Source organism: Sporothrix brasiliensis (genome assembly GCF_000820605.1).
Source record: "Sporothrix brasiliensis 5110 chromosome Unknown Cont21, whole genome shotgun sequence".
Lineage (NCBI taxonomy): Eukaryota > Fungi > Ascomycota > Sordariomycetes > Ophiostomatales > Ophiostomataceae > Sporothrix > Sporothrix brasiliensis.
Genome location: NW_024467140.1, coordinates 1118549 through 1134637, shown reverse-complemented (window position 1 = coordinate 1134637; position 16089 = coordinate 1118549). Strand labels below are relative to the sequence as shown.

At 50.9% G+C, this 16089-nt stretch overlaps 2 protein-coding genes across 2 annotated transcripts; one reads left to right on the top strand and one right to left on the bottom strand.

Moving 5' to 3' along the window:
- Window positions 1-248: 248 nt before the first annotated feature.
- SPBR_04752 (elongation factor 1-alpha) lies at window positions 249-2408 on the top strand (the record flags this gene model as incomplete). The annotated part of the gene is made up of 4 exons (XM_040763029.1): window positions 249-253; window positions 454-492; window positions 584-674; window positions 1161-2408. 4 exons carry the CDS (start codon window positions 249-251, stop codon window positions 2406-2408), a joined length of 1383 nt encoding a protein of 460 aa, XP_040615358.1.
- A 7041-nt stretch (window positions 2409-9449) lies between these two features.
- SPBR_04799 (c6 zinc finger domain containing protein) lies at window positions 9450-11411 on the bottom strand (the record flags this gene model as incomplete). Its single annotated transcript, XM_040763076.1, has 3 exons — window positions 9450-10611; window positions 10989-11073; window positions 11147-11411. 3 exons carry the CDS (start codon window positions 11409-11411, stop codon window positions 9450-9452), a joined length of 1512 nt encoding a protein of 503 aa, XP_040615357.1.
- Window positions 11412-16089: the final 4678 nt, after the last annotated feature.

Sequence of the window (16089 nt, the reverse complement as noted above, 5' to 3'; positions counted from 1 at the left end):
TTTTCCCTTCCTTTCTCTCCTCGTCTGGCACACCTTGAATCGAGCATTCTGATCTGCTGTAAGTTTTATTGTCATCGCATCTAGTCGATTTCCATCGTCAACTTCGACTTTCCAATAATCCAACCGATCTATCGGAAACGGCATCTTGTCTTCGGCCTGACCATCGCTTCTGACATTCATCCCTATTCAGATTCTTCAAGAAATAAACACCAACAATCAAAACAAGCAACTAGCTTCAATCCGTCACCATGGGGTATGTTTTGGCTCTTCGCCCTCTGGTCAGCAAATCGTTTCCATCGCTCGCTGCCATCGTCGCCGTTGTCGCCATCGATATATCATCTGATGCCTGTCAAACGGCGGCGGTTGATTTCCATCAGCACTGGCAACGAGCGATACAATGACCATCGAGCTTTCATCTCAAAACACACCTGCTAACCACTGTCATGTCTACAGTAAGGAGGAGAAGACTCACATCAACGTCGTGGTCATCGGGTATGTGCCTCTACACCCCTTTTTGAGCCGACTGGCTCGCAACGGCTCAATAGCCGCAAGCTACGCCACAGACAAGTCTAACATATAACAGCCACGTCGACTCTGGCAAGTCGACCACCACCGGTCACTTGATCTACCAGTGCGGCGGTATCGACAAGCGTACCATTGAGAAGTTCGAGAAGGTTAGTTTTGACACCCGACGAGTCGATATTTGAAACGCGACTTTTCTGCCATTTTCGGCACTTCCCATCACATATCAGCACATCAGATTTCTTTGACGTTTCTCCTTATTCCCTGGCCTATCTCTATGTAATTTGTCTGTGTTGGGCAAAGAGAAAAAAGTTTTTTAGCGCTCTTTTCCCTTGTCCACCAGGCTGCGCAAAACATACACTTTCTCTTCGACTTGCCCCTCTTCCCTCTTATTCATTTTCCCCTCCAACACATAAAAGTGGGGTGGAGGGGCAAATGGTGTCTTCCACCTTGCATTTTTCTGCCACGTTGGCATGTCTACATTTTTTGGCGGTCAATGCTCTGGGCGCCAGTCATCACTGCGCATAGACCATCCCAGAAACCCTCTTCACTTCAACCCACTCCATCTGCCCCTGCTGCTTATCCCCGCCTAATGCACGTCACGTCTGCAAACCAACAGCCGCTAACAACCACAACAGGAGGCTGCTGAGCTCGGCAAGGGCTCTTTCAAGTATGCCTGGGTTCTGGACAAGCTCAAGGCCGAGCGTGAGCGCGGTATCACCATCGATATTGCTCTGTGGAAGTTCGAGACCCCCAAGTACTACGTCACCGTCATTGACGCCCCCGGTCATCGCGATTTCATCAAGAACATGATCACTGGTACCTCGCAGGCCGACTGCGCCATTCTCATCATTGCCGCTGGTACTGGTGAGTTCGAGGCTGGTATCTCCAAGGATGGCCAGACTCGTGAGCACGCTCTGCTCGCCTACACCCTGGGTGTGCGGCAGCTGATCGTCGCCATCAACAAGATGGACACGGCCAAGTGGGCTGAGGCTCGTTACCAGGAGATCATCAAGGAGACCTCCAACTTCATCAAGAAGGTCGGCTACAACCCCAAGACTGTTGCCTTCGTCCCCATCTCGGGCTTCCACGGCGACAACATGCTTGCTCCCTCGACCAACTGCCCCTGGTACAAGGGCTGGGAGAAGGAGGGCAAGAGCGGCAAGGTTACCGGCAAGACTCTGCTGGACGCCATTGACGCCGTCGAGCCCCCCAAGCGCCCCACGGACAAGCCCCTGCGTCTGCCCCTCCAGGATGTCTACAAGATCGGCGGTATCGGCACTGTCCCTGTCGGCCGTATCGAGACTGGTGTCCTGAAGCCCGGCATGGTTGTCACCTTTGCCCCGTCCAACGTCACCACTGAAGTCAAGTCCGTCGAGATGCACCACGAGCAGCTTGTTGAGGGTGTTCCCGGCGACAACGTCGGCTTCAACGTCAAGAACGTCTCCGTCAAGGAGATCCGTCGTGGCAACGTTGCCGGTGACTCCAAGAACGACCCCCCCTCGGGCGCCGCCACCTTCAACGCCCAGGTCATTGTCCTGAACCACCCCGGCCAGGTCGGCAACGGCTACGCCCCGGTTCTGGACTGCCACACCGCCCACATTGCCTGCAAGTTCACCGAGATCCTTGAGAAGATCGACCGCCGTACCGGCAAGTCGGTTGAGAACAACCCCAAGTTCATCAAGTCGGGTGACGCCGCCATTGTCAAGCTGACGCCCTCGAAGCCCATGTGCGTTGAGGCCTTCACTGACTACCCCCCTCTGGGCCGTTTCGCCGTCCGTGACATGCGCCAGACCGTTGCTGTCGGTGTCATCAAGTCGGTTGAGAAGGCCACTGCCGGTGCCGGCAAGGTCACCAAGTCGGCTGCCAAGGCCGCCAAGAAGTAAATTTCTTTGCCGAGCTGAACTGAAGAGGAGGGAGGAGTATGGGCCGCAGGCCAGTCTTGATGCTTTACTGCCCGTGCAGCTGCATTCGTCTTTTATACTAGGACTAGGTAGACAAAAAAATATCAAAATTGGGCATGTGTTTTTATGGTACTGCTTTCTTTGCTTGTGACGTATCGACTCTTAATGTTGAGTGCTCCGTTCTGATATTAAGATGTGCGTATGATATGTATGGATACAGTCCCTCGGTATGGCAATGTGCTGCTGTGCTCTAGGAGACCAAAGGATATGCTGTGATACCATGTGCTTGATGTACGGATGTCCCATACGTGACCAACTGGTTCACATGTTTTATCCTGCTTTACGAAAGTGCGCATCACTGGAGGACGTAGGTGAGGAATTGGATTGAATAACAGAGGCGTGATAATATGAGTGTTTTGATTAGTGCATCTTGCTTTCGAGATGTTCGGTCAGATGAGGGAGTCGAACCAGAATCTCGTTATGTACAAACTGCCTATCACTTCTTTTGAAAAACCACTTACGCAAGAACCACCCATATTTCCCTTTTGGACGAGATCGTTAGTATGGAGCATTTATTACCGAAGACAAGCAATGGTAAATGAATTTCAATCAAAAGTTTCGTATGAGATAAACGTTTCTAGATCGATGGCGCTTATCCAGGGAAGGTACACGATCGGACCACGGTAGCATCCTATGATTCTGCATGTGGCTCTGTATTATTCCTTCAAACTTACCAGCAGTCTTATGTGCCTGGAATTTTGAGGCCCCAAGCCGAGCCGATTACGTTTCCATGTCCTTTTCCAGATGGCTTTTTGAGATGGCGAGAGAGACCTCAGAAACCGGAGACGAATCGACCCTTCCCACTGACCCGACAACCAAGACACACATATGGCAGTTGGAGGTCTACATAGTCAGCTTCTAGCTGCCGCCACATGTCTTAATCGTCATGTGTTGTACGACCACGATTGTGGCCTTGTAGGGCTGTGGGCCTTACATCAAGTAATTGTAATTGCTCTACTTTGTGCATGCACGCTCCGTTGTTGTTAATGATATACTCTGCGGTCTGCAGTCTGTGGTCTAAGGCGGTCTGCTTCCATCTCTGTCTGGCAGTGTGGAAAGCTTTTGCGCCGACCCCTGGAAGGACAACTGGACAGACATAATGTGGACTCCGTTCAAATCTCGAACCGAGTTCAATTCACCGTTATGGGATAGTTGTTTTTAGAGGAGCTCTTTTGGAGTCTAGGAACACCGACCACAGATGCCTTGGCATGGCATCCATGCCGCAGCCGCCCTCCTCCACCCGACTACGACTACGACTACGAGTACGAATATGAGAGGGGCGGGGACGGATGTTTCACGTGGAGGCCAATTCGTCTGTCCATATATTTTTCGACATCGTCGACGGACTCACTTACGTACAAGAGTCCGGGCGAGTGCCCGAGGACCAAGTTACCAAGTCCGTATTGATGAAGGGGAAGGGGGGGCGCATTTTTGCGTTGCGTATGCTTTCTATGCCCGGTGTGTTATTTTTATATACATCGTTTTCCCTTTTGAACTACGGAGTGGACACGACGAGGCTGTACGGCGTTATACACCCATACTCCTTCCATGTACTCTATAACCTGTTCAATGAGAAAAAAAAAGAGAAAAGAAGAAGAAATACTGCTGCATCGTACGCGCTCAGCCTCCAATGTTCCGTTAAAATAATCTATTCTGAGTTTCGGTCGTGGGCGTGTTGTGGTCAGTTGAATGTCGTTGCACGGAGTTTTCCTGCTGCCGTCAGTACTTCACTGGTGCCTCTCCCCGGGAACGGGAAACTCGATGAACCCGAAAGGTTGGGTCAGGGGGGCCAAGAGTGAGGGGGCGTGTGAAATGTGAACGTAGCAAAGGCCAAAACGGTGGGTATTCGAGCATGCCCAGGTTCGACGATTAGCTTCCAGACATACGAAATACGTTGCAGGATATATTCCCGTTACATCCTTTTCGACGTCTTGTGATACCGTAAGATACAAGGGGTTTTTGCTTCGTAGGCCAAGCTGTTGGGTAATAATATCGATCAGAGAGGGCAAATTTCGCCGATGCGCATGCTGTACGGCTATACGGCGCATTGAGCGTATTTGACGGTTGAATGCGTCGTAAGCCAGGTAAAGCCCTACCTAGCGTTCTAGCTGACGGGTGTTAGAGCGCCCGAATCCCTTTCGGATGTTACGACGGGGTTTACAGCACGAATCTTCTGAACTGAAAACGGAACCAAAACCAGCACAACGTTAACAACGGACGGAATTCGCACCCGGAGACCTTATTTTTTGTCCCTGTCAACACTGCTCTCGGTCTCGCTCCCGCTCTTGTAATTAGTTTTCATGCTTTATGTATTTTGTGGGCAATGCGACAGCCAAACCCTCGTCTTTTTTTTTTTTTTTTTTTTTTTTTTTTTTTTTTTTTTTCTATTTTTTTAGGGGAGCGTTTGAATACTCTCACTGCTCATTTGTCGATCATTACAAGTCATTGCCCTTTTTCGATATTTGTCAACGGGATTGAATTTGTGGCGCTCAGTGCCCCATTCATCTCGCAACCCCTAATTCGTGCTCCTTTGTTTACAAAGCAGAGAGAAACCCGAGGCACAGTAGCGGAGTCCGTCGCAAACGGCAGCGATTTAGTCCGCTTCCGGCCGGCGGGCCAATCGCCGGCGGAGAGATTGGCGGACAGATTCACCAGAACAGGGGAGGGAAGCGGGAAAGGGCTGTGTTTCTCAAGCCGTCTTGTGTTGGCAGATGGCAGAGAGGATCGAAGTGCAAAATGCCCTCTGAAGAGCCTAACAAGGCTAAGCTTAGGAAATGGAAAAGAGGATCCTCTGTGGCATGTATGAGCAGAAACGAGGCGTGTAGAAGGAACTTTTGGAACCTTTTTTCTACTTCTGACTGGCGAAACGATATCGTCAGGAACGTGCAACAGGGAAGAAGACAGGCAGATGAAAATGTCCGCGCCCGTACGACATACCCCGTCCGCTGTGCATTGGAATACGGAGAGGGACTTGACGATGGGAGACAAACCGCACGGTCATCAACGGCATTTCGTCCGAAGAAATCTCCAAACTGGGAGCACATCCCGTGTGAGAAGTGAGAATTTGGACCGAAAACGGTAGCTTTCTGCGAGTGTGCGCACGCGCGAGGCCAAATCAGACAAGGGTTCAGGGGTTCACCCCGTTGAGCCACCCACTTTTTTCTCGGTTCCTTAAGACAGGATTTGCGGAGTACGGCGTAGTAACAAATCAGTCATCCAGCTTCATGGGCCAATGCGAAAATCAGCCACGAATGCTAGGGTGGGAGAGCGAGCTGTGGTAAGAAAGCGTAAAAGTAAACCGTGCAAGAAGTAACACATTGCTTTTATGGTTGCGAGTTTGTATGTTAATAAGGAGTATGCCAGGGTTGACCGTTGCAGACTGTCGACTGTTGCCAAACCTAGAATCACAGAACAGGATGTCAACAGCACGCTGGTCATCCAATATGGCATGCTCTCTCTGCCAAGGCTGGCAATGCAGGGCTGTAAGATGGAAATGTGTCCTGCCAGCCCTTGTACGCCGTTGAACTTGCGTCGGAATTACAGTTAGACTATAACGGACAAAAGGTCACCGGTCAGAAGCGAGGGCTAGCTGACTGTACGGCGCTGTCAGACAGTGCACCATGATGACTTGGGTGTGCAGGGCCTTTGTGCGTACGGAGTACGAAATACAGAATACGGAGCATCAGAATGCACCATGCACGGGATATCTTACGTGGGCGAAAATGTCGGTGGAAATATCGAGGACCAGCCAGCGCAAGCAAAGCCCATGTGGGATCGGCACAACATTCCAGCGTTGATGACAAGTGCACAAGGGCACATGAATAGTGAGACTGATGAAAATCCCACAACAAATTGAGAACAAAAATACCCCGTGCGCAAGCCGTAAGGATCAGATCATACCGAAAACTAGCACTTTGCGGACTCGGATCAGCCAACCGTAAGCCAGAAAGACGGTGGGAGGAAAGGAACAAGGTCCCAGCGCGTGCAGAAGGGATTATGCCAGAACAGGGCGAATGCCGCGCGCACTCAGTTTCCGCGCGAGCGCACGCGGAGTATGGAATTAAAGGTCGATCAGAGGCTGATGGAAATGGACGTCCAAAAAGTGTGCTGCAAAAGCCGGCGAACGGACGGGCTTAACTCCGTGGGCCGGACGGACGAAACGTGTTTTGTAAGTTCCCCCGCGACAGAGGAGGGAGTTTGGACGGGAAATGGCATCGACGAGACAAGGATTTAGGAGGAAAGGAGAACAATGACGAGGCATAAGGCGACGCACGATGATCCTGGATCTTGGAGACGAGGGACATAACAGGTGACGCCGTTGCAACTTTTGTATCCTGAAGTGCAGGTGTGGCCGCCCTGCACTGCCCCGTGAGTTTTGTTATCTTACACAGGCCAGTCCAAACAAACGTCGACCTTGTAGAAAACGGAGAGGGGTGTAAAACGGAATTGTGCCGTGCAACATAATCAGATCGTACATCGTACCTACGAATCGTCACGACTTTGTGTCGTACTTGGTTGAAACCTCCCCTGAAGGAATGAAAAAGGGGACAGGAGAAAAACGGCAAAAGCTTCGATGGGCTTCTTCCAAATAACTGTGCCTGGATTCCAAAGCACGAGCAGAAGCGACCCACGAAACCAGTTGTGGCGACAGAGCTTTGGGCTTCTCTGATTTCAAATGCGGGACTGAATTCTTCCTCGAGAAAAAAAGAAAGAAAAACAGAAAAGGCCAGGCTTTGCCATATTCCCCACAGGCCCCCCAGCCCACGAGAGCATAACGATAATGCTCATCTCACGGCCCAGCCTTATGCTTTTGTGCTCATTTTTCACTCTGTCGTCCGCCGGCGGACGGGCGTTTGAGTAAAATTCCGGGATGACTGTCTTTTTCCACCTCGCGCGCGCTGAGCTGTAAGACGCCGTAAGAATGTCAGACAAGCCGAGAGAAGGGAGCATCCGTTTCGGGCTGTGAAAACGGAGGATCTGTCGGGCAGACAAAACGGTCAGATTCGTGTGTTCTCAATGTACAGAATACGTCGCTGATGGTCAGATCCCTGCCAGGGCGGAGTTAGTGCTGTGTTAGTGCTATTTAATACGTTGCTCTTATTTTCTTGTGAACCTTTTATACGGTTTCCGCTGACAGGATCACCTCATGAAGTTTAGAGTATTTGTGTTTTCTACACGTCGTACATCATAGTTGCGCCTTATTGTTCTCATGCACGCCCCGTATATTGTCCATTGGGGCCACAGCCAAACGAGCCCCAAAGCATTCACATGGCTGAGCACAGGGAGGAAACAAAATGCGTCCATCGACCAGTCAGCCATTTTAGTGAGATGTGGACTTTTATGAGGTCATGGCTGGATGCTGCTTTGCAGTTGGTGCAAAGCCTTGTCAGACTAGAGACAAAACGAGAAAAGAACAGAAACCGAAAGTACGGCATACGACGTTAATGCGTCCTACGCCGTGACGTGGTAAGAGATGGCACAAAGGCTAAGAAGACCCGAGGGGACAGAAACAAAGCAACGGTTTTCCGTAGCAATTTCTGAACGTCGTAAGATGCCATCGTTGTTTGTTATCTGCCCGTTTCCTCCGCCCGTCCTGAGCTGCTTCTGAATGCAAGCGGCGAAAGTGACCACCAAACAACAGCCCAGACTTGTTCTCCTCTTCCCCAAGACTCTGGTGCTTGGTGCCAAGCAGAAAAGAAGCCGCCGAGGCGAACAAGAACGAAAAGCAGGGGGACAATCTGCGAACACGCAGGACTGCCCAGACCCAAGGCCAATGGTCGTACCGCGAGTACCTGTTTTGGGGAGGAGGGGGGGCCCTGTGCATCTGGAACATCATCTTCCTTACCTCTACGACATACTAGTCTCTCCCCTCCCATGCTTCTCCTTTGTGCTCTTGAATTCCCGTCTGCCTAGACAGCCAAGCGTCACTTTGTTTTTTTTGTCTATTCTCCCATCGCCCTTTCCTTAGTGTGCCCAGTCTGTCTCGGTTTCTCTTGACAGGCGTATTTCGTATTTCTCCTCATTGTCCATTTGTCTTGGGGGCCACTTGAGCAGCTCTTCATGGTGGGGAAGGCTGCTGAGCCTTGGGGCGTCACCATGCGTATTTGGCTCCCCAGTCTTCGTCTCCGTAACATCTCACGTAGTCATCAACACTTTCAGCGGTCAGAAGTTTGAGGTGTGATATACTGGAGGATGTGCTTTCACCGTGCGCCTTGCTCCGTAATACGCTGCAACGTGGGCTGGCCCAATGCTGGTAAGGCCACCACCAAACTCTGGGGCACCAGCGAAACGGAAGAGCACAGCCTCGCTTACCAGTCTTGGAAAACGAAAGCGACACATTTCGGAGAGAGGCAAGAGTATTCTGTGGTGCCCGACGAAGAGAGCAAGTTTATTTGGCAATAGAGTCTCAATGCGTTGTTATTTTGTACATTGTTGAACGGGGACGGGAAGAAAGATACGACGTCGGCCAATTAGAACTTTCCGAACCCCTGAAGGGTCCCTTGTCTTCGCCATCCTCTTCTCGAATCCCAATACCGCTCGTTTTGGTCCAGGAAATACGACTTGAATGCATCAAAAAACACCTCTATTCGAAAAGGAAAAAGGACAGCCCGCCCCCAAAACACCTAAAAGAAAAGAAGGGGAAAGTAAAACATGTGACACCTCCACCCAATGCAATGCGGACATAAAACAAGATAAAAATAACGCCTCTTAGCATGAAAAGGAAAGCATTGAACCCCTCCCCCCCTTCACAAAAAGCCAAAATAAGCAGGCCTTCCATATATATTGTATCGTTCGTAGAGGGGACAAACGCCGAGCAGGCAGCAAAATAGGCAAAGGGCGGGGAGGAGAGAACGACGAGAGACTGCGCCGTCTGCATTGCGGCCAGCCTCGTGCGGGCGTTCAACCCGCCAATTGGCGAGGAAGCCCAAGTGAGCCCGTCTCCAAAAATATTCAACCAGATAACTACATCATGTTGTCGTCGTAGTCGCCCGCGTAAATCATGGGGTCGCCCATACCGAGCATCAGCTCCGGCGTGTCAATAACATGCGGCTTCATAGCGCCAAAATTGGACTCGAGCAGGCCCTGCCGCAGCATCTCCGACGTGTAAAAAGGCGTCGTTCCGCTAATCATGGGCATCGAAGACGTCGCCATTGTCGTCGGGATGGAGAGGGCGAGAGGCGTATGCTTATAGGTATGCTGCTGCTGCTGCTGCTGCTGCTGCTGCTGTTGTTGTTGCTGCTGCTGCCGGAGCTGCTGTTGCTGTTGGAGGAGCTGCTTCTGCTGCTGCAGCTGCTGCTTCTGCAGTCGCCGCTGTTGTTGTTGCTGCTGTTGCAATTGTTGCAGCTGCAGCAACTGCTGGGACTGCTGAGCTGCCGCAGCCTGGTTTGGCGTATCAATGGGCGCTGTTTGCGTCATCCAGTTGGTGTACTGGGTCGTCGTCGGCATGGTGGGCGAGGGGGCGGCAAAACCGTCGGACTGGTTCGAGCCAACGTCAAAGTCGTTGAAGCTGAGGCTCCGGGGCGACATGGTCGTGCTGGCGCTGTTCACGCTGCTGCCGTTGCCGTTTCCGTTTCCGTTTCCGCTGCCAAAGACGTTCTTGCGGTAGTCGTCCATGTCGGAGAAGGCGTCAAAGTCTTCGGAAGAGCTTGCACGGTCAAAGCGGGCGCCGAGGCTAAAGTCGAGGGCGCTCGTGCTGGCTGCAGCGGTGTTGTTGTTGCTCGCAAGAATGCCCGTGGTCGTCGGCGTCGACGTCGACATGGTGGGAATCGGGATGGCCGTCGCGGCCGTTGTCGTCGTCTCGCTCTGTTGGCTCTCGGCCTGAGCAGCGGCAGCTGTCGCGGCCTGCTCAGCCTCGCGCTTCTTCTGGTGGTCGTCGAGCTGCGAGGCGAGTTCGGCAAGGTCCTGCTCGTTTTCGGGGAAGACGGACGAACCCATGGGCAGGTCGGGGTCGTTGTTCGGGCGGATGCAGCCCAGCTTCGAGGCGATGCTGTGGATGACGGGCTGGCCGCGTTCGTTGAGCTCCGGCTCGCCAAGCTCCCATGCGTTCGCCGCACGAACCATGGCGTACAGCTTGTGCACCGTTGCGACTAGTGCGAATTGCGTGTTCTCCAAGACCTCTGCGTATCTATTGGGGTTCAGGGAGAGTTAGTCAGCTGTCGATGGTGTGTCGATGGTGTGTCGATGATGTATTCGATTGAACGTCGGACAATGGAACATGGAATAAAGGAAACCATATATGAAATTTCATTGAATCTGAACATTAAGAGACTTGTACATACCCTTTCGGCAATTGCTTATATTCGGTTTTCTTGCGCGTGCCTGCTGTGCAGACAAGGCCGTCGTCTTTGCAACGCTTACACGGGAATTCACCATCGCACTGTAAAGGATTAGCCTGCTGTGGTTGCTATTACAAACCTATAAAACTGCAACAAATAAAAATGCAGCTCATATAGCCCGTACCTTGGTCTTCTTCATGCGACACCGCTCACACGCCTTCCATACACGCTTGTGGCGGCCATCGCCGTCGTGATGCGGCGAGCCATGGGAGTGGGCGGCCGCAGCAGCAGCAGCTGCTGCAGAGACATTGCTACTGGACTGGTGAGAAGAGGAGGAGGCAGAGTGGTGCGAATGCGAATGGGATGACGACGTCGGCGTCGTACCCGACCGCTTGGAAGCACGGTGGCTGTTGTGGTGATGCTGGTGCGTTGTCGTGCCGTGGGCATGGCTGGCCGTGGCATTGCTGCCGCTGCCGTTGCCGCTCTTGGCTGCCCGTGATGACGGGACGGTCGACGGTGGTGATGCGGAATTTGAGCTTTTGCGTGAGACAGGGCGTGGCTGTTGCTGCTGCTGCTGCTTCTGCTGCTGAGTTTGCAGCAGCTTCTGACTCTGCTCGTCATACGGCGGCGTTGGTATTCCGTTCTGCATGGTGCCGGTATTGTGTTGTGGCGAGTTTGTTGTGAATTCAACAACAGCTCATAAAACAGATAAGCGGCTTTTATGTTGTGGGTTTGAGATATGAAGTATGGAATATGGTAGAAGATATATCAACGTAAACTACAACGTCGAGACAGACGGGGCTGGCAGACGGTGTCGACAATGAACCACATGGGAAGTTGGGACGTGAGAGGCGGGCGAGACGAGGCGTGGCAAGTATTTATTGGGGGCCGATATATCAAATAGTGTTGCGGTGTTGTAGGACGTGATGCAAACCCGTGTCAAGAGAGAAACAAGAGACGTGAGACTTTGTAAAAAGTAGAAGACGGAAAAGAGACCAGAAGAAGAGTGGGAGGGGGCGAAGAGGAGCAAGAGAGGGAAGGTGCGAAGGGAGTGGGAAAAGGAAGCAATATAAAGAAATCAGCAAGAACAAGAGCAACAAGCAAACAAAGACCAGGAAAGTGCGAAGGGGACGCTCCTCGCAGATTCGTGGGTGCAAGGCCTACAGCCTAAGCAGTGAAAAAAGGTACGAGGGCGCTACAGAGCAGACTCTACAGGCCACCTCCTTCCCTATGTGCTACCAGCGTCCCTTACAACGGGCAGGAGCGCATGAAACGGTCGCCGAAGGGAAATACGGAGAACAGGAGATCCAGCAAAAGCGACCCCCCCTTCCAAAAAGGGCGTTGTGCTGGATCGCCCTGTACGCCCTGTTGCAACTTACACGCCCCCCTCTTCCCTCGAAGCGCCCCACTAGCACAAAACAGCGGGGACCTACCGTCAAGAATGAAAATAAAGACGGCAAAACGGCGACTAATAAAGGAAAGCGCGAAAGCGCGAAAGAAAATAAAAGTGCACACAAAAAAAGAAAAAGACGAGAGAATGGGAGAGAAGAATCATTAGCAAGACACAATCAATCATACTCTGCACAGACCTGGAGTGAAAAGCACAATCACCCACCAAACGGCCGTATAATTACTGACGACGGAAGATATAATGGCCACGCGGGCATTATTAATTCACAACAGTTCTCTGCCGTATAAGCATGATGCTTTTTCACGGCCCTGTTTCTTTTCGTTTTGTTCCACCTCCGCGAGCTATGTTGTACTACGAAGTTGTTCATTGACCCTAGGAAAATTTATGCGAGGCCATGAGAAATTCAAACGTACTTGTTGCCATTGGATGTTTGTAGCTTACATGGATAGGTTGAGATGTGTAAACGACGTAAGGACATTGCGTTATCTTTTGAGTTGCAGAGTAAGGGCCAGTGACTGTGGATAGGGGCGCCGCCTTTGTCCATTGTCGTCCAGATTATGTGATACAGTTGCATTTCCTCGGCCGTGTCTTTGTGTAAGCTGCGCACTTCGTGATCAAAACATGCTCTCTCTGACAGGCTGGATTTATGACTGACTCCCTGCTTTCAAAGCTTGCAAACTTGCATGACGTGAACCTTACAATTCAGAACAAGCGGCGGTCAGTTCATACACGCATACGAACGGCACATGCATCACGACAAAAGGGCAATCCTTTACTTTTTTTGTCCGTTTTACGCGCCATGGCCAAGACATCACGTTCACGACCGGTGTGGGCCTATTGAATCTCACTTTACAATAGGCAAAGCATCTGAGCATGTAAAAAAGAAGCATTAAACACCGTCAGAAAACCATCAAATAGCTTCCCTGTTCTGTCCAGCTGACACAATCCATGGTTCAAAGATGGGAACATCTAAACTCCATGCAGCTGTTGAAGCCAAGGTCCAAAAAGAACGCATAGGGAGTAAAGAGACATCCGTACGAAAAGAAAACAAGAGGCCCGCAGGAACGGGATTTTCAATCCTGTCCGGACGGAGCAACGTTAACGGTCGGTGTGAGTTTTATGTCCGAAGCGCGAGTTGGGGAAATCTGTGCATAAAAAATTGTGCAACGAGGCACGGGCCCATGCACCGTCTTTGCTTGGAGGTAGATGACAGCAGACAACATACAAAACTACCACGATTACGAAAAACAAGATGTGTCTATGAGAACAAAACTATCGGGTGACGGTAGATCAAAAAGACGATAAACCAGAAACCAGTCCGTGATCGCCTTGTGTATCGAAATGAAGCGCGCTCGGAGAACATTGAGCGACCGCCAGCCAAATAGACGGGAGGCGCAGATTTTAGCAATAGTCCACAGGATGACTGATTCCACGTTCCTTCGTCTCGAACCCTTTACACAATACACCAGGATTGCCTAATTCTCACGTCTGCTCTGCCTAAGCATTGGGTTGTATTCCAAGTGCAACGCGCAAAGTCCGGCTTGCTTTTGCATAACCGGTTCAACCAAGGTAGGTCAGGAACGTGTCCCGTCTTTGCCACACATGCCTGCTGCAACATGAGTTGGGACAACCGACGGTTGTCTGGTAAAAATTGAGAATAATGATGAAGTAATCAAGGACTAAACGTTATGTCTCACAAGAGCGTGTTAATGTTGTGTTTTCGTGTTGTGGCACATGTGCTAACATAGAACCTTTCTTAGTTTATCTTTCTTTTGTTTCCCCGTCCCTTGGCGCCTGGTTTGTTTCGATTTCAAATCGGTCTGTCACGGTGGACAAGAGGCAGTCTCGAGATTCCTTTTCTGCTTTCATGCTGTGCACACACATTCAGATGACCATCAACGTTCAAGTCACGGTTTGATTAGGCGCTCCGTGACGGCTGGGTTTTTACGCAAAAAAATATGGAGATCGAACCCAGTCTGAATGATGACAATGGCAAGTGACGTCGGACCTAGCTTTCTTACCAACTGTTTCTAATCAAACAAACGGTCAGAAAAAAAGGTATTCCAGTGGAGGATTCATTCTTACGCTCGTCCGGCGTGAGCACGAAAAGTCTCCGAGTCCAGTGGACTTTGGCGAGTTGCACGCCCAATCCAGAACATACGGCTGGCTTTAGATAGTGTCCTGGGTGGCCTTTGGCCCCGTTGGAAAACGGACCTTGTCCTGCCTAACAATCAGCTCGAAATACAGGCCAATCCCCACCACGTACGATATTTCTTTCATGTCTTTCTTTATTCCCACCGCGGTCGAGTCGCTCAAGTGCGGGACGGCACCCGTTCCGTGCATATCACCGCATTTTGTCCGCCTTGCCAATTCACGAATCTCATCTGAATACTTTTCTTCGTGTATTTTCACTGTCCAGTTTCAGGTTGCTGGCCGCACGCCATGGTTTGGGGATTTTGTCACTCTCCATTCTCTCAAACCCTTATTCACTTGTTGTCCTTCCCTCTTCTCCTTTTCTTTCCTGCAAGATATGTAGCGTAGTGGAGGCTGGAACCAAAGAAACCGTTCAGAAGCCGATGCAACAGTCATAGTCATACAAAGAGCCACAGAGGCACCCTAGCGAGTAATTACATCGCACTAGGATCGGCGACCGGCACTGGCAAAGTCGCATTAGCCACAAGGCGCGACATAAGGTTGGATGAACCCAGATGACAAACAATCGTATTTGACGCGAGTTAAGACAAATTACATTAAAACTCCTCCGTTTCGCACAGCAGCCTCCCTCGTTGTTCGCCCTTTGATCGCACTGGACCTTTTTCCTTTTTGTTTCTGCCCATATCTGTTAAGTCCTATCACCTGATGGCGCCAGCAAGCAATAGCCGGCAATAAACCTTCCAGCGTCTTACCCATTACAGTATTCCGTACGGAGTACAATGAGAGGATGTTACTACGTGCACAGATATAGGATGGGGCGTGTATGATTTTTAATCGCAACGGAGCACACCCCGTTGACGGTTGGGGTGGTCGACATCGACAAGTAATCACCCTCCGTCGTTTTCAACTGCCACATGGTCCAATCGCGTCGAAGACAGGAGTGAGGCTCCGACTCAAATGCCGTGAATTAGAGCTACACTACGAAAAAGAAAAGGAAGAGCAGCTATGGCGAGCTGGTCCACGAGGACACTTTTTGTTCTCTGAGATGGTGTCCATCCCTACCCCAACGTTGTGAATTGGCGAAAACAATCAGGAACCAGACTTTTAGGGTAACAATCTCTTGGGATTTGGAGAATGGACAAGGCCATTTGCACCGCCGAAAAAACGGTGGATGGCACCCACGAAATAAAGAGCCAACAGAAAATACAACCAACACCAACAACACCAACAACGTCAAAAACGCCAACAACGCCAAGACCGTTGCCCCAGTTTGCCTAGCCCTTGACCGTTTCTGCGCCACGCCCCAGAGGGTATTACACATACGTCTGCAGAGGGCGGGATTCAGGTACAGCATTACATAACTCTTTACGCGCTTGGGTCGACCTTTCGACCCTTTTCCGCAGACACATTCATGGGACGGAGTCGTGAAGTCGTCCCGTCTCCCTCTTGGTGATTTTACATTTCCTCGGGCACTTTTCGGAAGATTCTCGCAATCTCTATATGTTTGTTTTCAGCGGAAAATCCAATCCAACAAGACGGCCACTCTCAAATCCTGAACAACGAACGCAAGAAACGTAAGAAGACAGAAAAAGGACCGTGGCCAGTCTGACAGGTGACATACGACATACAGCAGGCAAATGTTCCGTCAATCCATCTAGCCAGGGTGCATGTCTTTTTTGGGGGAGGTTCCGTCTTTGTCTTTCACCTCACCTGGCCATATTAGTTCCTCCGTATATACCTCAGACGTCGTATGACGTACGAA